Below are 24,285 nucleotides of genomic sequence, written 5' to 3'. Positions count from 1 at the left end.
CTCATCTGATCCCCTCAACACTCCTTAAGATGCTTAGTCACTGAGACTAAGACTCTATAATCTTAAAACTGCCCACATCTGCTTCCTCTGAGGGTTTTGGCCCAGCCCCGGAGCCACTGCCTGTGGATCCTCAAGGCCACAAGTAATTCCTTAGACGCAGGAGGTGGGGCAAGGAGGGCAGGAACCTTTGCTCTCAGCCAGAGAACCACTCAAGAAAGGATTGCAGGCAGGAACCGTGTCCAGGCATGACAGGCTTCTCTTTGCTAAGGGTGTTCTCTGCACTTTGCCTGCTCAGCATGAGTGCTTCTCAGTGCATGTGGGGCAGGCCAATGTGCAAACTGGCAATGCCTGCTCAGAGCTCTACTGCTTGGAACATGGGGTCCAACCAGATGGACAGATGCCTAGTGACAAGACCGTTGGTAGAGGGGACGACTCCTTCAACACCTTCTTTAGTGAAACTGGGGCTGGGAAGCATGTGCCCCAGGCCATGTTTGTGGACCTGGAGCCCACTGTGATTGGTGAGTGATGATCAGCCTCTGTCACATATGTCACCTTGTCCTGGGCACCACAGCCAGTCCTTCCCCATACCTGGGGCACTAGAATTTGTAGTTGCCAGGAGTAGTAGCCAATTAAACCACAGACCTGCTGCCACTCAGCTCCAGAGTTTCAGGGTAGCTCTATAATCCCTTTCCTTTTTATTGAAGAATACTAAAAGTCAAGGGCCATAACACCAGCATGAATGGGGCTCCTCTAGGGTAGAACTAGGGGCCCAGTGGCCCCGCCCCTTCTGGGTAACTTGAGAAGCCAGGCTGCAAGGGAAGGGGGGGTGCCTAAAACTCTGCCCATTGCAGATGAGGTTCAGACGGGCACGTACCAGCAGCTCTTCCATCCAGAGCAGTTCATCACTGGCAAGGAAGACTCTGCCAATAACTATGCCCAGGGTCACTACATCATTGGAAAGGAGCTCATCAACCTGGTACTGGACTGAATTCAGAAGCTGGTGAGTGGTGGTGGCTGAGGGCTGGGGAAGGGGGAATCTGGATTCCTTCAGTGAAGAAGTCTGGACGCCAGACAGGAAGAGAGCCTCCTGGACGAGTTTTATTTTACTTTATTTTATTTGTGGATGAGTTTTAAAGATGCAGGGTCAGGACCAGTGAGGAGGGGCCCTGCATACTGATCAAGGGAGGCAGAGTGAGCGCTCTGGCCTGGAGTTGGGTGTCCTCTTTACCTCCTATAGCAACTGGCCCAAGGCTGGGCAGAGTGGCCACCAGGGCAAACATGACCATGGGCTGTCTGGCCAAGCTGTGGAGGTCCATAGGGATTCCCAGAATATCACCTTGTGTTGCAGGGATGTGGGCAGAAGACCCTGTGAAAAACAGGGATCCAGATAGTCCTGACCCAAGGCTCTATGACCAAATTTGGTCTCTACCAAGGATGGGGATCAGGTTCCTGGATTGTTGGCCTCAGTAGGGAACATGAAACACGTGAAATTAAGTCAGGGGTAAGCAGGTATGGAGCTGGGTGGGTTATGATATTATGAGGACAAAAATGACTATGTTGTGAGATTCTAGAGAGCTGTGTGTTAGGGACCTCAGGAGGGTTTAGAGAGGAGGAGAACAGGAGGAGAGAGAATGGGCCTGCTTTGTGCTCTTGGAAAAGCCTTCCAAGGATTTAATGAAAGTTTGGGGGAATTTGAAACAGCTGGTTTTTTCCTTTTCCTCAGCTGTGCTTCATATCCCACATTTCCCTTCACCTTGCACTTTCTAGGCCGACCAGTGCACGGGACTCCAGGGCTTCCTGGTGTTCCACAGCTCCGGAGGGGGCACCGGCTCGGGCTTCACCTCACTCCTGATGGAGCGGCTCTCCGTTGACTACGGCAAGAAATCCAAGCTGGAGTTCTCCATCTACCCCGCCCCCCAGGTGTCCACAGCCGTGGTGGAGCCCTACAACTCCATCCTGACCACCCACACCACCCTGGAGCACTCGGACTGTGCCTTCATGGTAGACAACGAGGCCATCTATGACATCTGCCGCCGCAACCTGGACATCGAGCGCCCCACCTACACCAACCTCAACCGGCTCATCAGCCAGATCGTGTCCTCCATCACGGCCTCCCTGCGCTTCGACGGGGCCCTCAACGTGGACCTGACGGAGTTCCAGACCAACCTGGTGCCCTACCCTCGCATCCACTTCCCCCTGGCCACCTACGTGCCCGTCATCTCTGCGGAGAAGGCCTACCACGAGCAGCTGTCGGTGGCCGAGATCACCAACGCCTGCTTCGAGCCCGCCAACCAGATGGTGAAGTGTGACCCCCGTCACGGCAAGTACATGGCCTGCTGCCTGCTGTACCGGGGCGACGTGGTGCCCAAGGACGTCAACGCCGCCATCGCCGCCATCAAGACCAAGCGCAGTATTCAGTTTGTGGACTGGTGCCCCACGGGCTTCAAGGTTGGGATCAACTACCAGCCCCCCACCGTGGTGCCCGGGGGCGACCTGGCCAAGGTGCAGCGCGCCGTGTGCATGCTGAGCAACACGACCGCCATCGCCGAGGCCTGGGCCCGCCTGGACCACAAGTTCGACCTGATGTATGCCAAGAGGGCCTTTGTGCACTGGTACGTGGGCGAGGGCATGGAGGAGGGGGAGTTCTCGGAGGCCCGGGAGGATATGGCGGCCCTGGAGAAGGATTACGAGGAGGTGGGCATGGATAGTGTGGAGGGGGAGGGAGAAGAGGAGGAAGATGAAAAATAAATTAAAAAAAGAGGAGGGGGATGAATACTAGGGGAATCCTCTGTGTCTATCCTAAATAAAGTGCTATAGCCTTACCATCTTGCAAGTGTCTTTTTGTCTGGGGAAAATTTGCAGAGCAGGGCTTTCTCCTTCAAGAGAGATAAGAAGGCTGGAATCTTAGCCTGGGTGCCCCAGAAACCAGATCTGGTTCCAGATTTTATTAAAGCGTGCGATTCCAGGAAGCTGAATGGGGATCTGAGAGAGTACATCAGAGAAGGAGGCAGAATTCACCCCAGAGAAGATGCAGCCGAATAAATGGCATCTCAGAATCAGCCCTTGGGTGAGGGAGCAGGAGAGGAGGTGAGGGTGCGCAAATGTATCCCCTGGCTCCGTTCCTCCACTGCTTAAGCCTTCACCCCATGACGCAGGAACTCCCCTGCCTGTCTGGGTGGCACCCACGTAGGCTGCAGCGTCAACAGGGAAACCCCGGGGCAGGAGCTGAGTGAAGTCGGTCCCGGCCACACAGGGCTGCCACAGGAGCCTGGTTCTCACACAGGAGGGTCACAAGGGTGCCTTCGAGTAAGTAGTCTGCCGGAGCCGGCGCTCATTACCCCCACCCTACAGATCGGAGCTTTGTCTTTTCCAGGCAGGAGGTTTGGGTAGAGGGGCCAGAAGCTGGCGTCTAAGGCACAGTGGCAACAGTGGGGAAATGGCTGACCTCCCAGAAATCTCCCCTAAAACACACCACTTTTTGATAACGACAATTGACCCTCATTTCAATACCATGCCTCAGGCTATGCAAACACAGCTTCCAAGCCCCCACTTCCAACCAGATGGCTGGCCCTAAAATCCTTATATATGGATTTTCTGTAGCCTCTGCTGGGCTGGAGGGATGACTTTACCATTGGAGGGATTGAAACTAGGACAATCCCCCCCATCCTCCCGCCCCCAAGAGATTTAATGCTCAGCGTTGCCCTCAGCTCTGTCCTTCCTGCAGCTTCCCTTTCCCAGGATTGGAGGCTGGGAAGGCAACCGAAAGGTCAGGAACACCAGGAAGTTGCTAGCAACCCAAAGGGCTGGAGGAGCCAAGGGATGAGATGGTGATGCCAGACCCTTGGAGCTGGGACGCCAGGTGGGAGCTGGAACCACAGCAGAGCTGCCCAGACGTGGCAGGATGAGCCAAGGAGGGAGGGATATTCGGCAGGATCCAGAGCCACTGCCTGAGGTGGTCCCTGATTTAGAGAGAGGGGGAGGAAAACCCCGGCTTCTCCTTCCTCCCACCCTCAATCTCCGGCTAGTGGCTCCCACTGTCTGAACCTAGACAGGAGCTAGGTGGCGAGGGGGGCTGGGAACAAGGGGGTGCAGCAAGTGAGATATCCAGAGCAGGGCCAGGAAGGTGGGGGAATGGGTCTCAGAGCAAACACATATCCACACCAGGTCTAGCTAGCATTCAAGGCCTGTGGTGGGTCAGACTGGAAAAGGAGTGACTCCTAGTCCCCATCACCTGTCCCTGTCTTGTCCTGATTATTGCTCTGTAGTAAGCAGAGGATGGAGTGAAAGCAGCAGGATGGTGGGGGTGGGGGGTTAGGGAAGAAAATGGGCACACCCAGCACAGTAGTTTGCTCCTTCCATTTTGTAATTCTGTGCCCAGGGACAGCAAGTATTCTCAACTCCTTTTTGAGGGCTGAAGCTTACAGGGGCAGCTCTGTCCTGGGAGGAGAAAGGCCTGCAGTTTTGTGTACATGTGTGTGTGATGGCAGTGGTGAGAGTAATTTAATTCAGTGAGAGTATTTAGAAGCCCGTTTTGGCTGAGGAGCTCAGCTATGCCCTCAAATCCACTTCTTCAACCCACTAAAAGGGCTGACTTTCAAATCTCTATCTGACTCCTGTGTCTTTCTCTCTCTCAGCTGGTTTCAAACTTGGGAAGAGAAGAGGGGTCATTTTGGGAGCCCTTCAAATCCCAAGAAACATCGTCATTTATTGAGTACCTGCTAGGTACTAGGCCCTGTGCCCATATTACTTTGTTAAATCCAGGTAAATACAGTTAGACCCACTGGACTGGAAGCTTCATGGGAACAAGGCTTGTTCTATTCTCCACACCTAGAATGTCGCTGGCTGAACATAGTAGGCAACATGTGTGTTGAATATTTGTTGAACAGACTTGCTAAATGAATGCCTATTTTACAGATGTGGAGACTGAGGCTCAGAGAAGTTATGGCACTTGCCCCAGTTTACTCAGTTATAAATGGAGGAATTGGGATTCCAATCCAGGTCAGCCTGGACAGAAGCTTCTGCTGCTGTCCTCCCCTCCCTCAGATGCCCTTCCCACGCCTGCCACAGCGGTTCCAGGCACCTTTCCCAGACACCACCTCTCTGAACCGGCCAGGTCTCTAATGCCCAGACAGTGACTCAGGCACCTCAAAGGCAAGGAGGGAGTGACGCTTGACACTCCCTTGCCCAGGCGTTGTGGTGGAGGGCACGTGGGGGGGGGGAGCACGGGGGGGCAGACACACAGCTTCTGGGACTGAATGAGGGCAGAAGCATCTTTGAGGCCAGGTTTGGGGGCTATCAGTGCCCTCTGGAAAGGGCCCCCAGTCCCAACATCTCATAGGAGGTGAGGTAAGGGCTTGGGAGAGGCCAGAAGGATGTGAGGTCTTCACCTGTCAGGATGTCTGGGCATCCAGAGAGGGGGCCAGGAGCCCCTCCTGTCTGCTGCACCAGCACGCCCCCCGCCCCGCCCTGGGCAGCTGTGTGGCCATCTCCTCTCAAACCCTGCAAGGCCTTCCCAGCTAGTAACTCTGCTGGCAGGCACTGGCAGGCCTCAGTTGCGCTAAGTGTGGGTGTGGGGAGGTGGCAACCCAGCCCTCCATGGGGCAGCCAGGAGCGCCACCCGTTCTGCCTCCCAGGGACTCCCTCAGTGCAGGGAATGCTTTCATCCCCGATGCTTCTAAAGCCAGGACTACAATTACCTCCTGCAGGCAGACACAAGAGACAGATTCCCAACTTGGATTCCACCCAACACATTTATTCCTTCGTCTCTGGTGTGTCAGGAACATGCCTGACTCCAAAACTGTGTTCTCACCATTCCCTCCTTCTGGAACGCCACCTCCCCCTGCTTGTCTCAGTGTTGCCATTCCTTCCAGCTTAGGTCACAGTCACCCAGAACCATCCAGCCCTGGGAAGCTCCCTTCTCGAGATTCTCCCAGCACCTCCTGTCTGTCTCTATCACTCATTCAGCACTTGGCATGGACTGCCTTGTATGGTGGCACTCAGGTTCTTGCCAATATCTTATTTCTCCAACTAGATTTTTAAAAATTCTGTATATAGTCGAACAGTTATTTTGTGAACATGCTTCCAAATTGAAAAGGTACAAAAAAGATTTCCAAACAGCAAAAATAAGTCTGTAAGTGAAAAGAAGTCCCCTTCTTTTGTTCCGCTCCTGACAGCCTCCACTATTAACTTTTTTGTTCTCGTTGCTTTCCAGAAACATCTACATATATATTAATGTGTATACAGTAGTCCCCCTTGATCCATGGGGGATATGTCCAAGGCCCCCATGGATGCCTGAAACCATGGATAGTACTAGTCTCTGTATATACTATGTCTTTTGCTATACATGCATCCCTATGATAAATTTACTTTGTAAATTAGGCACAATAAGAAACTAACAATAACAATAAAATAACACGAGTCTAATAATATACTGTAAAAAAAGTTATGCAAAAGTGGTCTCTCTCAAAATATCTTGTGTTGTGGGCACCTGGGTGGCTCAGTTGGTTAAGCGACTGCCTTCAGCTCAGGTCATGATCCTGGAGTCCCGGGATCAAGTCCTGCAACGGGCTCCCTGCTCGGCAGGGAGTCTGCTTCTCCCTCTGACCCTCCCCCCACTCATGTGCTCTCTCTCTCTCTCATTCTCTCTCTTAAGTAAATAAATACAATCTTTAAAAAAAAATCTTGTGTTGTACTCCCCTCCTTCTTGTGATGATGTGAGATGCTAAAACACCTACATGATGAGATGAAGTGAGGTGAATGACGTAGGTATACCGATGTAGTGGTTGGTTACTTGTGACTTTCTGATGATACATCAGAAGGAGAATTATCTGCTTCCAGACTGGTTGACCGCAGGTAACTGAAACTGTGGATAAGGGGGACGACTGTACACACACTTAGATACACTTTGTTTTACCCTTGTTTTTTCATTTAACAAAGAATCCGGAAGATGGTCCTTATCAGTACATAAAGATATGCCTCATTCTTTTTGGTAACAATGTACTATTCCATTGGATAGTGTACCCTTGCTTATTTTACCAGTCTGCTGTTAGTGAGTATTTAGGTTGTTTCCAATTCTTTGCTTTGGAAACAAATTCTGGAACCCTTGTACATACTTCTTTGCCCATGTGTACAACCAAAACCTCTTAGAATCAGAATCGCTGAGTCAAAGGCTACGCACCTTTAACTTTGATATGCACCATACTGCTCTCCAACTGCCAATGTGCTATAGCATGCCTGTGCCCACAGCCTGGCCCACACAATGTATAAAACTTTTTGATCTTTGTCAATCATCCGATAAGTGAAACAAAGTATTTTATTGCAGCTTTCCTTTATAATTCTCTTGTTGTGAATAAGATCGAGCATCTTTTCATATGTTTAAAAATCAGCATTTTCTCTTCTGTAAACTGTCTTGTCTGCCTTTTGCCCATTTAAAAAACTGCATTGTTGGTCCTTTCTTGTGAACAAAGGAAATTAACACTTTGTTTGCCACATGTGTTCGATATAATTTCCCTCAGCTGTCATTTGTCAATGTCCCAACTAGATTTTTATCACCTTGAGTACAAGGACTGGAACTTAAACCCCTTTGTATTCCCAATTCTTAATATAATATCACATACACAGTAGGTGCCTGACAAATGTCTGTTGAGATAAGAGAAGTAAGAAGAAAGAGATTTGGAAGATTTTGGAGTGACCCAACCTATTCCTTCCTCTTATACTAAGGCCAGTCAGGATTCTCATTGTAAACAGCAGAAGTTAGTTCTGGCAAGTTAAAACAAAGAAAAAAGACACCCCCCCACTTCCCGCGAGCGCACACACACACACACACACACACACACACACACACACACACTGGAGAGACACTCGGTAGCGTACAGAATTAATATGAGGGTTGCCACATGAGACTCCACAAACAGGTAGGCACCAAGGGAAGCTGAGCATCCAGCACCCTGGTCAAGGTCAGGGCACAGGACAGCCTGCCTAAAAGACCCGGGTTCCTTACAGAGCGGGGCGGGGGGGGGGGGGGGGGGGGGAGGCGCTGCAATGAGGCGTCTTCCCACCCAGGCACGGAGACCGACATTTCCTCCTTCAGACACTAGAGGCCGCTGCTGACTCCGCTGTCACAATCACCGCAGAAATGAATTCTCAGCGGCTCTTGCTTCTCTCTGACTTGCTCCACATTCAAAGTCCCAGCTGGAGGTTTCAATTGGCAGAGCTAATGGCTATGTACCCCTAGAGCCGAGAAGTCTGGGACAGCACGTGTCAGGGCTTTGTGACAGGGGGTGGCCTACCTCCCATCAAGGCCTACACATTGGGAATTCCCCAAAGGTAGTCAGAAGGTTGAGACTGTGGGCAGCCAGGGAAAGTGGACAAATGCACACCACCTTCTTCCCTCATGTCTAGCTCAAGCCCTTCTCTTTGGTGAAGGATTGCTGGGTCACCCAGCCGAAAACACTCTTCCGGACTCACATAAGCATGACTGCTTGGGCCAATCATGTTGCCAGAGAGGTATGCACTAAGACCCAGATGTACTATGTACCACACCTCATTTGACTTATAAACAGCCCTAGGTGTTACCTGTATTTAGGTAGGAAAAACTGAGTCCTCAGAGGTTTTGCCAAGTCACACGATAGTGCCACGTTGCAAACCCAGGTCTGTCTGTTTTTAAAACCTTGGGATTTCCCAGTGGGCTATATTGTTGGGCTGGTATCTTATCAAATTGGAGCTCTGTGAAGTCAGGGACTGGGTCATATTCTTCATTTTACATCCTGGCTGCATCTACTATGTAGATGTTCAATTAATAGTTGTGGATTAGCCTGGACGATATCAAGCAGGAGCCAATTCTGGAAAGTTCTCTAACTCTCCCATGAGGCCTGAACCCAGGAATCATTTTGAGGTGGACAAGGTCTATTTGGGATCACTCTGGGAGGGGGGTGGATCCCAGAAAACCAAAAAGCCAAAAAACCTTGAATCTGGAGAATTTCCTTTTCCTTTTTTTTTTTTTTTTGTTTTCCTTTTGCCCTTTAACCCCACCTTCCCCAAATGTGTCAAAACTGTCAACAAGAGGTTCCAATCTGTTCATTATTTAATCATCCAAAGGCTATTTTTGAACCCCACAACTGCCTTAAATACTCTAGGGCAAGAAAAAGACACAATCTCTGTCAGGTGGAATTTACAGTCTAACGGGGGAGGTGAAGGTCCGTCAAAGAATCAAACAAGCAAGGGCTGATTTGTAACTCAGACGAGTGCGATGGTGTCAGGAGACACTGACAGGCAGGCCTGACCTACTCAGGGAAGTTGGGGCAGCCTCTTTTCAGGACCTGGGGTGGGAGCAGAAATCTGAAGGGGGTGGATTTAGGCCCAGAGGGGGGGAAGTCTGAGTCCTTGAGATGGGGGATTTCCCCCGGAGTGAGTAGCCATCGATCATCGAGCCCGTTTATAGGAAAGGACAGAAGGACCAGGGCCGGGCGGCTCGTTGGCCCGCGAGTGCGTCACGCCAGAATGGAACCGGCCGCGGTCTCCCAGGTCGCGTCTGGGGATGACGTCGCCCGGGTGCAAGCCCAAAATAGCCGGCTCCGCCCCCATCTCCCGGCAGCCCCTGCAGCACTCCCCCAACCCCCGCCCCCTGGGTGACAGGCCGAGCCGGCCTCCTCTGGGTCTCTAGTAGTTTCCTTGCCGCTGACGCATGCTTGCGCGCACAGCTGGGACGGGCGCGTCCTACGCAGCAGCCGCGAGTCGGGGCGGCCGGTGCCAGACGGTTCCGGCGGGGGGCAGGGGCGGGGCGCTGCAGGAGGCCAGGGACTCTCGACGGAGGAGGTGCGGGCGGGGGGCCCCGGTCAGGCTGGGAGGCCCTGGGCCGGGCTGCTGGACTCACGGGGCTGCGATAGGGCTCCCCGGGCCTGGGCGCCGAGATAGCCCTCGGCACCGGCCTGCGGGGGACCGATAAGGCTGCCGGAGGGAGCCTCGTCACCGGCCCCAAGCAGAACCTAGTGGGCGCCGCTTCCCCCTGGGAGCGCCTCCGGCTCCCCCGGGGGTCTCCAGGCCCAGGGAGGGACCCTGGGTTCTTCCGGCCTGACTCCTCCTCCTCTCCTGCAGCCCCATCGAGGCCCATCTGGCTCCTGACGAGTTGCCATGGCATCCTACTACGACATCCTAGACGTGCCGCGAAGTGCGTCTGCTGATGACATCAAGAAGGCGTAAGTGCCTCCGCTGCGCATCAGAAAGCCTCTCGCCCCCCCAACCCCTCCCCCACACCACCATAAGGGTCCTTCAGAGGCCTTGCCGCTGGAACTAGGTCCTTAGAAAGGATTGGGGGGCTCCCTCTATAGGAAGGAAGAAGACCCCAGGAAGAGTCGGAGAAAGTCCTTAGCGTGAAGAAGTTCTGCTGGGAGGTGCACTGTGCGTCCTTCTGCAGTGGATCCCCCCCACCTCCCCCTTCACTCCTGCCTCAAGCCTCAGCCCCTAGGTGTGGGCTTTCTCAGGATGCCTGCAAAAATGTCAGGCCCTGTGACCAGGAGCGGCCAGTGCCCTGTACACCCCATGGCCACACGTATTTCCAACTTTTGCAGCTCCAGGGAGGGGTTAGGGCTGGGGCTTTCTCCTGCTTACATTATCATCTGCTGCTGCAAGTAGTCCTAGCACTGGCCTCAGAGGGGAGAGATAGGGACCCCATTAAAACATGGCAGCAGAAGTAGCCCTAGCAGCTGGGGTGGACGGGGATCTGAGTGGAGAAAGGACAGTGGCAGGCTAATGGGCAAGTGGTCGTTCTGTTTCATGGTGAGAGGTGCTTGCTTTTGTCCTCTGACCCAACCCACTGGACCCACTTCCTGCAGGTATCGGCGGAAGGCTCTTCAGTGGCACCCAGACAAGAACCCGGATAACAAAGAATTTGCTGAGAGGAAGTTCAAGGAGGTGGCGGAGGCATATGAAGTGCTGTCAGACAGTAAGGGCGGGGGGGGGGGGGGGGGGGGGACAGGGCAGCACCTATTGCCTCCATTTCATGCCCTGGCCTACTCCTTCCCAAAGCCATGTTGCCACCCCTGTATCCTCCGTGCCTCTTTCCAACCTGGCATTTAAGTGCCCCCCCCCAAACAGGGGACTCTGCGACTTTTTTTTTTTTTTTGCTTCAAGTGAGCGCCTACTATGTGCAAAGCACCCTTTTATTCTTTCCCTAATCCCCTGTGCTGAGTGTCTGCTCCCCGGGATCTGGGATGGTAGTTGCAGCATGGGTCTTGACAAGGGGACGGAAGCAGGGCAGGTAACCTACGTGTGCCGAGGCTTCTCTGTGCCAAGCATTGGTGGGTGTAATCCCCAAGAGTCCTCACAGCCATCCTGTGAAGCAGGGTTTATCATCCCCACTTTAGAGGCAGGGAAACTGAGGCTGAGAGAAGTGAAGTAAGTTGCTCAAGGTCACACACAGCTGGAATACGAATCCAGGTCTGTTGCGGTTTCTTTTAAGATTTTATTTATTTACTTATTTTAGAGGGAAAGAAAGAGTGCGAGCAGGGGGAGGAGCAGAGGGGGAGGGAGAAGAATTTCAAGCAGATGCCGCACTGAGCTTGGAGCCCTATGCTGGGCTCGGTCTCATGACCCTGAGATCATGACCCGAGCTGAAATCAAGAGTCGGATGCTTAACCGACTGAGCCACTAGGCGCTCCTCCAGGTCTGTCATTTATTTATTTATTCATTCAGAAAATATTCATTGAGTGTTTATGGTGCTGGGCCCTTGCTGGGAACAACGGAGGACAAGCAGACACTGTCCTGGTCATCATGGGTTTATTACATTTGGCCCAGGAAGCCGGACATTAACCAAGGAAATGGACAAGAGTATTCTGCAAGGAAGTAGCTGGGTGATGTTGATAGGGAATGACGGTTACCCTTTTTGTTACAGTTGTCACAGAAGGCTTCTCTGAGGAGGCGACATTGAGGCTAAACCCTGATTAATAGCATAGTAATAATTAGCTGATATTTGTTGAACACTTACTATGTTACCAGGCACTGTGCCAAGCAGTTTATGTGGATTGTCTTATTTAATCCTTGCAATGAGCCTATGAGGTTGGTGCTGTTATTGTGCCCATTCTACAGATTAGAGGGAGCCACACTGAGAAGAGCTGGCACTGCTGAAACCTATAGCCCATGTCTCCCTTGCACCGTGCTGTCCCCCTAGCCTCAGTCACTGGGCGATCCTCTGAGGGTCCTAACCTGGAAGGGGAGGCCGTCATCCCAGAGGGAGGGAGAAATGATCGGGTCTCTTTTTCCAGAGCATAAGCGGGAGATCTACGACCGTTATGGCCGGGAAGGACTGACTGGGGCAGGTAGGTGGAGCGGCGGGGCCCAGGGATGGAAGTGGGTCACTGAGGAGAGGGGGAGGGCAGATTTTTAGTGCAGCGGATGTTCTCTTGAGGCTCCTGGCCATGCCTTCAGTGGGGTCCCCTGGCTCAGGGCAAGATGCATGCCCTAAGGCCCCTCCTCATCCTGCCCCTCCTCCAGGAACTGGCCCGTCCCGGGCGGAACCTGGTGGCGGTGGGCCTGGCTTCACCTTCACCTTCCGCAGCCCCGAGGAGGTCTTCCGGGAGTTCTTCGGGAGTGGAGACCCTTTTGCGGAGCTCTTTGGTGAGTGGGCTCAGGAGGCCTCTGATTGGCTCGACTCCGGTTCCAGGCCTCCTCCATCAGCCGGGAGCCCCTGAGGAAGGAGGCTGAGAGGGCAGCAGAATTCCACAGATGGAAGATTTTGTGGGGGTGGGTCCAGGGACAGCAGGGACAGAACCGGACACAGGCCTGAGCCCCCCGAGACTCGCCTTATGAAATGAGGGCCACAATGGTATATTGTCAGGCCTGCACAGTAGCAGCCACGAAAGCAAGACTCAGAGTGCCGTGTGACAATCACAGTGACATTACACACGACAGATAACATGTTTGCGGTAATGACTATGAACCCTGTGAGGTGGATAATTTTCTCCCCACTTACAGATGAGAACACAAGGGTACTTCCAGATAACTAGCTGAGAGCCACGCAGCAAATGGGAGAGTCGGGCCTCCTGGCCGGGTGGGCCTGACTTCACACCGTGCTTACCTGCCTGTGCCGAAGGAGCTAGCCGTCCCCCCTTCCTCTTTCCCTTCCCTCCTCCATTGTCTACTGTGGACAGAATTTACCAGGGATCTTTTTCATATCTAATATTAAAAAGATACTTAATTCGTAAGCAAGTCCACAATCAAAAAAGAAAAAAAAATCAGAAATGCTTAGGTTATATTTCTAGGCTGAAAGGCAGGGTTCACACATTTTTGGGGGGCAGCTCTCTTTGCCAGATGATTGTTAATCTGCTTGCTTGTTGCAGATGATCTGGGCCCCTTCTCAGAGCTTCAGAGCCGGGGCTCCCGACACTCGGGCCCCTTCTTCACCTTCTCTTCCTCCTTCCCTGGGCACTCTGGTATGTGCTGTCCCTTTGCGTTTTTGCTAGCTCTGGGTCCTGGATCCCCTCGTCCCGGCTCGTTCCCTTTTCCAAGCCTTCTCTCCTGAGTATGTGGAGCCCTGCCTTCGGGCATCTCTGCAGGGAGACCCCACAGAAGTTCCCGGCCCCGTCTTGACTGCAGCATGCCGGCTCCATCCTCCCTCTGACAACCTCTCTGCCTCCTCCCTTGTGTCCATGCCAGATTTCTCCTCCTCATCTTTCTCCTTCAGTCCTGGGGCTGGTGCTTTTCGCTCTGTTTCTACGTCCACCACCTTTGTCCAAGGACACCGCATCACGACACGCAGGTGAGGGCTCCTTTGGGATCATCCCAGGTGCAGGGGTGTGGGGGTGAGGGGTAGCGGGGGAGCCGCATGCAACTAGAAGGTCAGCTCCTTGTGGGCAGAGTCTGTCCTGTTCGCTGCGGCATCCCAGAGCATGGACAGGCACCTGCAGGATTCGTGCGTGCTCGCTGAGTGAACCGTGCCATCCCCCACAGAATCATGGAGAACGGGCAGGAACGGGTAGAAGTGGAAGAAGACGGACAGCTGAAGTCAGTCACAATCAATGGTGAGGAGTGGCTCTGCCACCCAGTCCCTGGTAGGAAGCCCCAGGCCCAGGCCCCAAGGCCCCCTCCAAACTGCTCCTCTCGGAACTCCTTTGGGGCAGTGAAGGAATGGTGGCCACAGGCCCTACTGGCAGAATCAGAGATGGGAATCCCTGGGCAGGGGCAGGGAACGGAGGAGTCTCAGAGGGCCAGCCGATCACCGTCATCCTTAGTGGGTGCCCGGGGTTTGCAGAACATGGACTGTTTTGAAAGCACTTGTGCGCATAACATGAGCTCTGTATTGAAGCAGGCAAGGGGAAGGCAGGGCTTTGATATTGGCCCTATTTTTCAAGTGAGGAGACTGAACCTCAGCATGGTTAAATGGCCCTAACTCCCAAGTTAGCCCCAGGCCCAAGGCCTTGTCCTACTTAGTAAGGGGTAAAGCCATGAGTGACCCGCAGGGTGCAGGATTCCTGGGGCAGAACCCTTCCCACAGCATCACGCCCTATGGGATGGTCAGCATGGCGCCCCTTCACTGCCTGCCGCCTCTGGGGGCGCTGCACGCCAAGTGTGCTTCCTGGGCTGTCTTATTTAGTCATTGGAACAATTTGACAACGTAGGCGCTCTCACCGTTTGCATTTTATAGATGAGGAAAGGGAGGCTTAGGGAGGTTGAGTGACTTGCCCAAGGAGACAGCTCATATGTGTTGGCGCTGGGTACCTGCCCACGCACATGACCACCATGCTAGGTGCCAGAGTGCACGCGTGCTGGTTCCAAAGGAGGGGCTATAAGCGGTCAGAGTTGCCACTGCATGAGGCAGCCTGGCCTGATTCCCTTGGCCTGGGTCAGAGGGCTCCATGGTGGCCATGACTCCTACAGGTGTCCCAGATGACCTGGCGCTGGGCTTGGAGCTGAGCCGTCGCGAGCAGCAACAGTGTGTCACCTCCAGGCCCGGGGGCACACAGGTCCGGCAGACTCCTGCCTCCCGCACCTCGGACAGCGATCTCTCCGAGGATGATGAGGACCTGCAGCTCGCCATGGCCTACAGCCTGTCAGAGATGGAGGCAGCTGGGAAGAAACCAGCAGGTGGGCGGGGGGCGCAGCGTCGTCGGCAGGGGCTCCCCAAGGCCCAGGACCAAGGTCCCGGCGTGGGGGGGACCCCTGAGGCTGCAAGGGGGGATGCGGCCAAACCCAGCCCGTCCCCGGAGGAGAAGGCCTCTCGCTGCCTCATCCTCTGACCACCAGGCCCAAACCACCCTGATTGCAGGGCGACCGGGGGCTCCTGCTCACTGTCGGGGCAGAGGGGCAGGGCCTGAGTTGCAGGAGCCCTTCTCCAACTCAGTGCTCCCCCAACAGGTTTCCCTCCCATGTCCACTCGCACTCCAGTGTGGACTCGGGATTGGCTCTGCTCAGCCCACAGCTGATAGGTCCCTGGTGAAGCCCAGGGTGGGGAGCCTCCGGGCAGTGGGAGGGCCTCCCAGGAGCCAGGATGCACTTATTCCTACTAGATGGGGAGTTTCTAAGGGGCATTAGTGGTTTGGGTCGGGCCTGTTGTGCCCAGGTCTTCTGCCACCTGTGTTGCTGATGACATCAAGGAAGGAGGACTTGGCCTGGGGTTCTCTGAGCCGGAGTCGGCAGCTACACCAGGGAGTCTCCCGTGCTCCTTGTCCAGCTGCAGACATCCCACCCTGGTTTCGGTGCAGCGTTGAGCTCTGACGTCTCTGTTGCTTCCCTTCTGGTGCTGCTGCTCCTCCCTCGCTCTCTTCTCTCTGCACTTCCCCGCGGGCCGCATCGCTTGCTTTCACTGCCATCTGGCTAGGACTCCCTTCTTCCTTCCCCAAGAAAGCCTCAGTGTGACCAGGAAGATGCTGTGGCCGGTAGGGCCATAAGGTCTTCTGGGGAGGCTAGCTGGGTGGGGCGGGAGCCTCTCATCCAGATTCGGAACCGGAGCCCACTCCTCCTCCCTTCCTCTTGCTGCCTCAGCCTGCCCCAGGCCTCGGGACTAGGCAGAGGTGAGGCCGGCTATCCCTGGAGAGGTGGGATAAGGCCAGGGTGCCCCAGGAGGGAGGCCTAGGAGGGGGCTGTACCCCGTCCTATTTCACCATGCATCAGGGCTCAGGGAGAGGCCACAGGGCTAGCCCAGGTCTGCATGCTCGGCTCCATCCTCCACGGCTCTCTGCTGACCCTGTCTCCTGTCACCCCGCCCCCGCTCTCTCCTCAGATGTGTTCTGAGCTGGATGTCCGGGATCCAGAGCCGCTGCACAGTTCCAACAGGACAGCGCCCTCCCCTGTGCGCTGGGAGGGGACCCTCCATTCCTCTCCCTCACCCATGCTGAGCATAGAGCTGGGCCCGGGTGGTGGGTGGGGGCCGGGTGGGAGGCATCTGTAGTCTTAGCCTGTGAACTCTTCCTTGGCTGTTTGGTGCTGTCTCTTGGGGACTACAGGTCCCAGAATGCAACACACCCTGCCTCATTTCTGATAGATCATGCTAGGGGAAGCGGTGTGTGGTTGTGGAGCTGTGCATCTTGGGACATGTAGTTCCAGCCCAGGTCAGCTTGTCACTCGCTGTGGGAAGGGGAGATCTTGTCATCTGATTTGATTCTGGCAGGGGTGGCAAAAATGTGGATGAAGGGGTAGTGGACCAAGCTTCGGTTCCCCTGACACCTCTTGCTAGTGCCGGGCTTAGAGTGTACAAATCAAAGCCCTGCGGCATCTGGGAGAGGCTCTTTTCCTGTGGGCAGTCAGAACAGGCCCGGATGGGATGGGATGAGCAGGGCGGGGCCCCAGAAGGCTGACTGATGGGCGTGGGCAGGCAGAGAGCTTGGAAGGGGAGGCCACCGGTGTGAGAGGGAGAGAGAGAGTGTGTGTGTATGTGTGTGTGTGTGAGAGAGAGAGAGAGAGAGAACATGCACGCATGCACGTGGCCAGGATTGGTGTGTAATGGGTGCTCCGGGCATGTTGCTGCTTGAATGGCTTCTTTGGCCTCTGACCCTGCTGCCCATTCTTCTTCTCCAACACCACAAATGAGCTGCCTCTCCTCCTGCCTGCCTGGGGAGCCCCGTGGCCAGGGAGGGGAGCGGTGGAGCCAGGGTGTTGCTAGCCCTGTGACATTGCATCTCAGAGACCTATCAAGCCAGCTAGGCTGAGCTCAGACCGAGAGAGAAACACTGGAAGTCAACAAATAAAGCTGTTTTGAGCGCTCGGTGGTGTGTTGTGTTCCCATGTTCTTCCTTTCCAGGGTGGCCCCAAAGGGGACCCTACGGGACCAGTGGGTGACATAGCCACCTCTATTGCCCAAACACCCAGAGGTCACAAGGCTTCCCAGATGACAGCAGAAGTACCCCCCTTTGACCAGGCTGCCCTCCCCGAGTACCTTGTTGAGTACCGAGAAACGCTCACATTCTTTTGCCCTCACCTCTGGTGGCCCCACAGCTGGCCTTCCCCAGGCAGTCGCTGCTCCCCTCCCTGGGAGGGGACACACCGTCCACTACTCTGCCCCAAAGCTAGGACTGGACTAAGTTATGACTCAACTACAAGTATGGGAACGACCGAAAGTAGGGAACACGTGGTGAAAACTTGTAAAAACTACTCCTGAGGCCCACAAACTGGGCCCCTCCCCGGGTTCCCTTACCTCAAGGCCGGTGGCCAGTCTCAGAGGCCTGCCTTTCCCACGTGGAGTGGTCCAAGTCCACCCCACCCAGGGTCCAGGCCCTAAACTCCTCAGGACCTAGGGAGGAAAGAGCCAGGGACCGCCTCCTCCCTTCTCTCTAGACACCTTCGGAGATGCCCTTTCAGCCACGGGACAAACAACTCCATTGTCAAGCAGAGCGCTGTGGCTCCCCGGCCACTCTCTTCCATTCCAGGATAAGTGCCTGCCTAGCTTCGTCTTCAACAGCCGAAGGGCCTGTATTGTACTTTTCTCAAAGCAAGGAAGCAGCCTGTGCTGAAAGAGGCAATTCAAGCCTCTATCTTGAAAGAGAGAAGCTGCTGGAAGTTTCTAACATGGCTGTTTTGCCCACTTCTAGTCTTTGAGATGTCAAACACTGGAGTGGAGCCTCAGCAGAGCTCAGGTGAAGTATAGGGAGGCCTGTGGTCTGCTCGCCGGTCCCTTTGCTCCCTGTGCCGGGCAGATGGGACTCCCCACCGTTTTTCATGTGAGGGGACAGCCTTGCCAAGGTTAAGTGTTCCTAATTCCCAAGTAGCTCCGGGCCCAAGGCTCTTTTGGCCTCATTTCTGTGTCCACCAGGACACGTTTCTGTGTCCAAGGAAGCCTCCTGACATGCAGGTGAGGGCTCCCCTGGGGCCCTACAGGGAGGAGGGCTGGGGGAGGGGGAGAAAGTGCCCCCTTGCCCCCAGCTGGATGGATGCCTGTTGTGACATCTCACAGGCCTGGTCTACAAGCTGCTATTGGAGTCTAGCTAGTTTTGCTTGTGGTGTGCCAGGCACTTGGCCCGCCGGAGGTTCATTATCCTGAGGCTGAAGGGCACGAAGCAGCTGCTCACGAACTAAGAGGAGAGGCAGTAAAGAGGTTAAGCATGCCCGGCTTTGAATCCAAACTCCACTATATACAATTGGCGTTACCTCGGGAGAATGTTCTTCCGGGCTACCGATAGGGTAGCATCACGGTGAAGCTGTGCGTGGGAGCACCTGGGAGACTGCCAGCCCCAGGGGAGGCGCTGCAGAGAGACAACCACCTCATTACTGGCTACCATTCAAGCCTCGGAGAGCCAGACTCCGCAGCCTGGCCCACCCGGCACTCTCTGCATCTCCTGAGCAATGCAGCAGGGCCGGGCTCCTCACGGGGCCTCGAGATGGAGTCTGGAAGCAGAAACGACGAAAAGTGTAGGAGTCCGGGTAGCTGCACGCACGACACACTAACTTTATTCACATTGATACAAAAGTAGATTTCTCTAGAAATGTTCTCTTGTGCCAGAGGGCGAGAGTGGAGTGGCACATGGCAGGAGGGCAGGGGAGGAGGCCTGAGGGAGGCAGGGAGGGCGGGGGCCAGAGTGTGGGCCACAGAGGCAGGGCGGCAGGCAGTGGGGGCTGGACAAGCAAGAAGGGCGGGGTGGGGAGGGGCGGTGGCAGGCCCTCCACCCGGTTCCGTCCACACGGATATCCTGGGAGCTCTCAGAAGAACGGGAGCTGGGGGCCAGGGAACTCAGGCAGGAGAAGGTTCTGGGTAGAGGACTTTCCTCTGCTCCTGGCTGGCTGCCAGCCCCCCACACCCCCGTAGAACTTCCCGGGGGCTCCGACAGGTGAGAGGCTGGGTAGCCCGACCCTTCCCACGTCCCCTTCTTCACACTACTCTTGGACGACTGGCCATGTCCCAGAGGGACCGAGGCGGTGGGGGCGGGGAGTGAGGAGGGGGTACACAGATAGATGCTCACATAGGCAAAGAGGGAACAGAGGCTGGTCTGCCCACTGAGGGGCCCCAGGGGTCTCACTGGGGCAGGGCCTTGAGGATGGCGTTCACCTCCTCCGCCACGGCTGTCAGAGCAAATTCAAACTGGTCCTGGGGAAGGGCAGGGGGAGGATGGTCATGGAGAGAGAGCGCGGGCTTTTGGGAGGGGGAGCCGGGGAGGTCACTTGGGTGAGGGGGAGTCCTCCTGGGAAAGGTGAGGGCAGGTGGGGGAGGCAGGCTGTTGCTGGTTTCCCTGGGGGAGGCCAGCAGCTCGGGTCAGCACAGGGAGGAACAGTCACCTTAGAGCGGACGAGGCCAGGCCGTTGGTCACGGACGTGCTCCAGGGTGGCAGCGATGTCGATCTCCTTTACTCCTGGAGATTGGAGAGGGCACAGGGCTGCTCAGGGGTTGTCCAGAGGAGGAGAGGACCCAGAAAGCCTAGAGCGTCCTGGCCTGGGAGGCTTAGAGGACTGGGCAAAGCCCGGGGTTGTGATAACCGGTCCCTGCAGGAGCTCCTGTGAGCCTGGGTGCTGGGACGGCTCGTCAGGGCGGGGCTGCAGGCGCTGTGGGGAAGGCCCTCACCTTTTGCCATGCGGTTCAGTACCATGTCAATGAGGATGTAAGTGCCAGTCCTCCCTGCACCGTCGCTGAAACGAGAGATGATGACAGGCTCAGCTCGGGACCAGCAGAAAGGGGGAGGGGCAGAGGAGACAGGGAGGCTTGGGGTGGGGAAGACACTGGTGGGGCCATTTAGGCTGGGCTCGGGGAGGGCATGAGTGAGCTGAGGAGGCAGCGATCATAGCCCCTGGGCCCTGGGAATTGGGCCTTGAGTGGGGAGCCTGTGCCCCTCGGGGTGTCACTTGGGTAGTGGGCCAGCCTAAAAGCAGAGTCCTGGCTCAGTCCTAAGGTGGAAACAGCTGGAGGGGATGGGAATGGCCCTTTCCAGCCTCTAGCCAGGCTTTGGTTCAGCAAACTTTTTTCTTTTTTTCTTCTTCTTCAACCATTTAAAAATGTGGACACCAGTCGTAGCTCATGGGTCATTGAAAAAACAAAACAAAACCAGGTGGTATGTTGAACTTGGCCCCTGGGCTGTCGTTGGCCAGCATCAAGGGGCGAGGCAGGCAGCATGCACGGGAGATGTGCCCAGGGCGGAGGACCAGAGAGAGGGGTGGGAATCAGGAATGCCCCACCTTGGGGTCCTCTGGCCTGGGCTGCCCTGTCCCCTGTGATCCCCATCCCTGCCCCCAGCCCGTCCACACGCACCTGCAGTGCACAATGATGGGGCAGGAGCGGCCCCGGTAGCACTTGTTCACTTTCCTGCAACAAGAAGTGGGTGTGAAGGCGGGGAGGCACCAGCACATCCCTGGGGGGCCTCTCTTTCTTCTTGTTGTCCCCACGTGCCCAGGGCAGAGGAGGGAAGAGGGCTGGAGGAATGAGTCAGGGCAGGAGGCAAAGAACCAGAGATGGTGTGGGTGGCCCTGGGCTTGCCTTGTCACTTAATGAGCTAGGTGCCAAGCGATGCACCTGGGAACGGCTGACTTGGCCTCTTCGAGCCTCAGTTTTATTGTCTGTAAAGTGAGGGTGATAATAATAGTAAAACTCTTCTTAGGGTTCTCACCATGATTGCATGAGGTAATCCATGTAAAGAATTAAGCATAAGGCATACAGTGGGTGCTCAATAAATGGTAGTACTATTAATGATACTACATCATATCAATAGCCACCTCTGCTAAAGTCCAGGGAGAATAGGCTTTCTGGTGACTTCAAGGGTGTCAGTCTTAGCACCTTCCTGCTCTGCCCCTCTGCCCTCCTTTACAACTGCCCAGGCTCTTCCCCTCCCCACTCAGGCCCCTTGTAGTCCTCACTAGCAATGAGGTCAGGTAGCTCTAGGCACAAAGATCTTTTGACCAGGGGAGGACAACCTCTCAGCTCTGAATGTTATGCAGCTGTCTGTCTCCCGGAATCAGCCTCATCTCAGCACAGGTGCTCTGTGGTTGGGTCATATTTAGACTTGGGGTCCACTTGGACCTCAGACTCTTTTCTGTTACCCTGACTGCTGCCCTTTCAGCAGGGAGCAGGGGATTTTCCCCTTCTTCAGTGGCCTAGTCTAACCTGCCCTTGTCCCTTATGACTTTCCTGCTTGGAGAATTACCTGCAGATCCTGATACCCTCAGTGGGCCAGGACCAGGGAGGACCACCTGAGGAATTATTAGATTGTTTCAGGGGACGCTTGGAACTTAATGGTCTACCAGTGTGATTCCTCCAGACTTGCAAGGGCTAGGTGACTCTGAATGATTTTACAGGAGTCCACATGGTTTTCTAGCAAGTTGTAAGTTGTCTCATGTGTTAGAGAGCTGGGGTTGAACAGAAGTCTCTGCAGTAGGCTCCCAATTGTTTAATAATAATGACAATGAATCGTATCTAGAATTCATCGAGCCTTTGCTGTGTGCCAAGCACTGAAACGAGATTTTACAGACTTTATCCCATTGACTCTTGTGACAACCCCCTAAAGTATGGGTCATCATCCTCATTTCACAAGTAAGAAAACAGAGATCAAGAAACTTGTTCGGGGTCACTTTTTAGTACTTAAAAAAAAATTAGTTTGCCTTCCCTCTGGTAGACCTTCAGCAAACCATATTTATTAGGCAGCAGTTAAATTTGCTCTGGGTGTCCAATGGCAACTGAGTTTACATACTTCTGGCCTAAAGCAAAGAAATGTAATCTTTTAGCTTACCTGTGCAGTCTTAAAAACGGTCCATGCACTAATTCTATAAAGATTTTTTTTAAATGTGGAAAACAGAAAATAGCTCTATGACCCCTGGCATTGCTTTTGAGAAGCCCGTGTCTCGGGCTCCAGGGGGCCCAGTTAGAAACCATTATTCTGAGGCTCAGAAACTATCCCCAGCTGGGGCGCCTGGCTGGCTCAGTGGGAAGACATGTGATCTTGGGGTCCTGAGTTCGAGCCCCACATTGGGTGTAGAGATTACTTAAATAAACTTAAAAAAGAAAGAAAGAAACTATCCCCAGCTTCCCAGCCCAGCTCTGCTCCTCTGCTCTCTGCCCAGCACCTGGAGACCTCAGGCCAGCCTGGCAAGAGGCAGCGAAGCAGGTGAAGGCTGCAGTGTGGGCGAGGGGGGGAGATTGGGGGTGCTGGAGGACTGGCCTGGTGGGGGGGGGTGCTGTTGTCAGAACAGGCAAAGTCCTCTAGTTAGCTTCCTGTCCCGGCTCCCACCGGCTCCCCTGAGTCCCCAGCAATCCCAAGATCCTCCGCACTGCCTTTGATAGTGTTTGTCTCCTCCGAGTCCCTCGCCACCCCCCAGCCCCAGCCCCCAGCTCTCCCAGCAGCCTTCATGGGGCCCCTGGGCCCACAAGTCCTGATTGGATTGTCCTGTCCATGCAGCGGCCACGCCTGCCAATGATCACTTTTGTGACTATGCAACTGGAGAGAGAACACTAGCTGCAGATCACAAAAATGACACTGGCAGCCGTGAGAGGGAGAAAGACAGAGGAGGAGAAGGGAAGTAGGGCAGAAGGACAGAGTGGGCAGACAGAGGGAGGGAGAGACGGAGAGAGGCAGAGCAGGCAGGGAGGTGGAGAAAGCAGGGAGAGAGGGGATGGAACAGGGGAGACCTGCAGGGCAGGAGAAATGGAGAGAGAAAGTGGGACAAACTCAGAGACAGTGGGAGAGACAAGAGATGAGGGGAGAGGCACGGGGAGGGGAGAGAGAGGGAAAGGAAGGAAAGACAGATGGGGGGAGAAATAACAGGCCAAGGAACAGCAAGAGATAAAGAAGGACAGATGGGCAGGAGGGAGTGAGAGACCAGGGCACAGCAGACACCCAGAATATGCTGGAGATCCCAAAGAGCAGCACGGGAGGCGACGAACAGGTGAGACAGGAGCCGGGACCGGGAGAGGGAGAGAAGGCGAGGCGGGGGGGTGGAGCTTGAACTCAGGTGAGCCCTTCTTGGGGGCGGGGGTGATGGAGGAGCCAGACGCGAGGAGGCGGGGAGAGAAAAGGGGCGAGGCGGACACAGCAGGCAGAAGAGCAGAGAGCGGGAGCACGCGGGTGGAGGGATGCGCACAGCCAGCCAGAGCATCAGTCCGGGCTTGCGGGGTCTGGAAGGGGGGCGGCTGGAGGTCGGAGGCCGAGGCTCCAGGTCGGGCTGGAGGGCCCGCCTCACAAGACCAGAGCCCCCAGGAGGAGCTGGTGGTCGGTGGGGGCGGGGCGCGGCGGTGGGGACGCCCAGCTCCCCCGCCCCCGGCTCGCGCGCCGCTCTCTCCCCGCCCTGCCCCCCTCACCTGCGGAAGTCCAGCAGCGGCCGGGTGGACGCCGGAGTGCCCTCTGCCGGCCAGCTGAGGAAGTGGAACTGCGTGAGCGTGCGCGTCTCCTGGGTCTGCACGTTCTTCAGGTAGAAGCTGCGCACTAGGAAGTCCTCGCACCAGATGTGCTCCGACACCAGGTTCACCTGCCGAGGAGCGGGCCCAGGCCTGAGCACGGCAGCGCCTCTCCAGATCCTCCCAGCCTGCCAGGCCGGCTCAAACTCTACATCCTCCCGGAAGCTTACCCAACCGCCCGCTCCTACTGCCCCAGCTGTCCCCAAGACCCCTAGTTGTTTGTGTCATTTATGGGCTGCTCAGGACAACGGGTGGCTTTTCCGCCCAGACACAGCTACTGTGGGCTTCTTGAGGTCAGACTTCCTCCTTCCTCACAGAGTCTAGCAAAGTGTCTGTGCTACACACACCAAAAACTTTGATGAGATTTTATAATATTTGTATTCGTTTCTTTTCCTTTAACCATGAGCAACACCAATTAAAAAAAAAAAGCTTTTAAAAAAAAGACTGCCGAAACAAAAAGGAGAGAAAAAAAGAGAAAAAACGAAAAAACGAAAAAA

At 55.1% G+C, this 24,285-nt stretch overlaps 2 protein-coding genes and 1 pseudogene across 8 annotated transcripts in view; 2 read left to right on the top strand and 1 right to left on the bottom strand.

Moving 5' to 3' along the window:
• The first annotated feature begins 382 nt into the window (after window positions 1-382).
• Window positions 383-2,748, top strand: LOC112838383 (tubulin alpha-1D chain-like; annotated as a pseudogene).
• A 6,908-nt stretch (window positions 2,749-9,656) lies between these two features.
• Window positions 9,657-17,191, top strand: DNAJB2 (DnaJ heat shock protein family (Hsp40) member B2). Of its 3 annotated transcripts, XR_003211960.2 has the most exons (10): window positions 9,657-9,813; window positions 10,093-10,193; window positions 10,830-10,939; window positions 12,258-12,311; window positions 12,487-12,609; window positions 13,332-13,424; window positions 13,648-13,750; window positions 13,942-14,012; window positions 14,869-16,001; window positions 16,211-17,191. XR_003211960.2 is itself a non-coding variant. In XM_025891229.2 (9 exons), exons 1-9 carry the CDS (start codon window positions 10,129-10,131, stop codon window positions 16,219-16,221), a joined length of 837 nt encoding a protein of 278 aa, XP_025747014.1. In that variant the 5' UTR covers window positions 9,851-10,128; the 3' UTR covers window positions 16,222-17,191. The 3 variants fall into 3 exon arrangements, 2 of the variants coding, with proteins under 2 accessions (XP_025747023.1, XP_025747014.1); XM_025891229.2 differs by lacking the exon at window positions 9,657-9,813 and having other exon boundaries at window positions 9,851-10,193; window positions 14,869-15,075; XM_025891238.2 differs by lacking the exons at window positions 9,657-9,813; window positions 13,332-13,424 and having other exon boundaries at window positions 9,847-10,193; window positions 14,869-15,075.
• A 1,657-nt stretch (window positions 17,192-18,848) lies between these two features.
• The window catches only part of PTPRN (protein tyrosine phosphatase receptor type N), a 19,494-nt gene continuing 14,057 nt past the window's right edge, over window positions 18,849-24,285 (bottom strand). For 4 of the 5 annotated variants that reach the window (XM_025891199.2, XM_025891208.2, XM_073878335.1 and 1 more), the window contains 5 exons: window positions 23,693-23,859; window positions 20,657-20,710; window positions 19,976-20,040; window positions 19,693-19,766; window positions 18,849-19,504 (listed from right to left, as the gene is read on the bottom strand). In XM_025891199.2, coding sequence (XP_025746984.1) covers window positions 19,433-19,504; window positions 19,693-19,766; window positions 19,976-20,040; window positions 20,657-20,710; window positions 23,693-23,859 — 432 coding nt within the window. In that variant the 3' untranslated portion in view covers window positions 18,849-19,432. The remainder of the gene's footprint in view (window positions 19,505-19,692; window positions 19,767-19,975; window positions 20,041-20,656; window positions 20,711-23,692; window positions 23,860-24,285) is intronic. The other variant, XM_025891217.2, reaches the window with a different exon arrangement.

Source organism: Callorhinus ursinus, unplaced genomic scaffold (assembly GCF_003265705.2).
Source record: "Callorhinus ursinus isolate GAN/ISIS: 27379988/994484 unplaced genomic scaffold, GSC_fseal_2.0 scaffold2, whole genome shotgun sequence".
Classification (NCBI taxonomy): Eukaryota; Metazoa; Chordata; class Mammalia; order Carnivora; family Otariidae; genus Callorhinus; species Callorhinus ursinus.
This window is presented reverse-complemented; position numbering and strand designations above follow the sequence as displayed.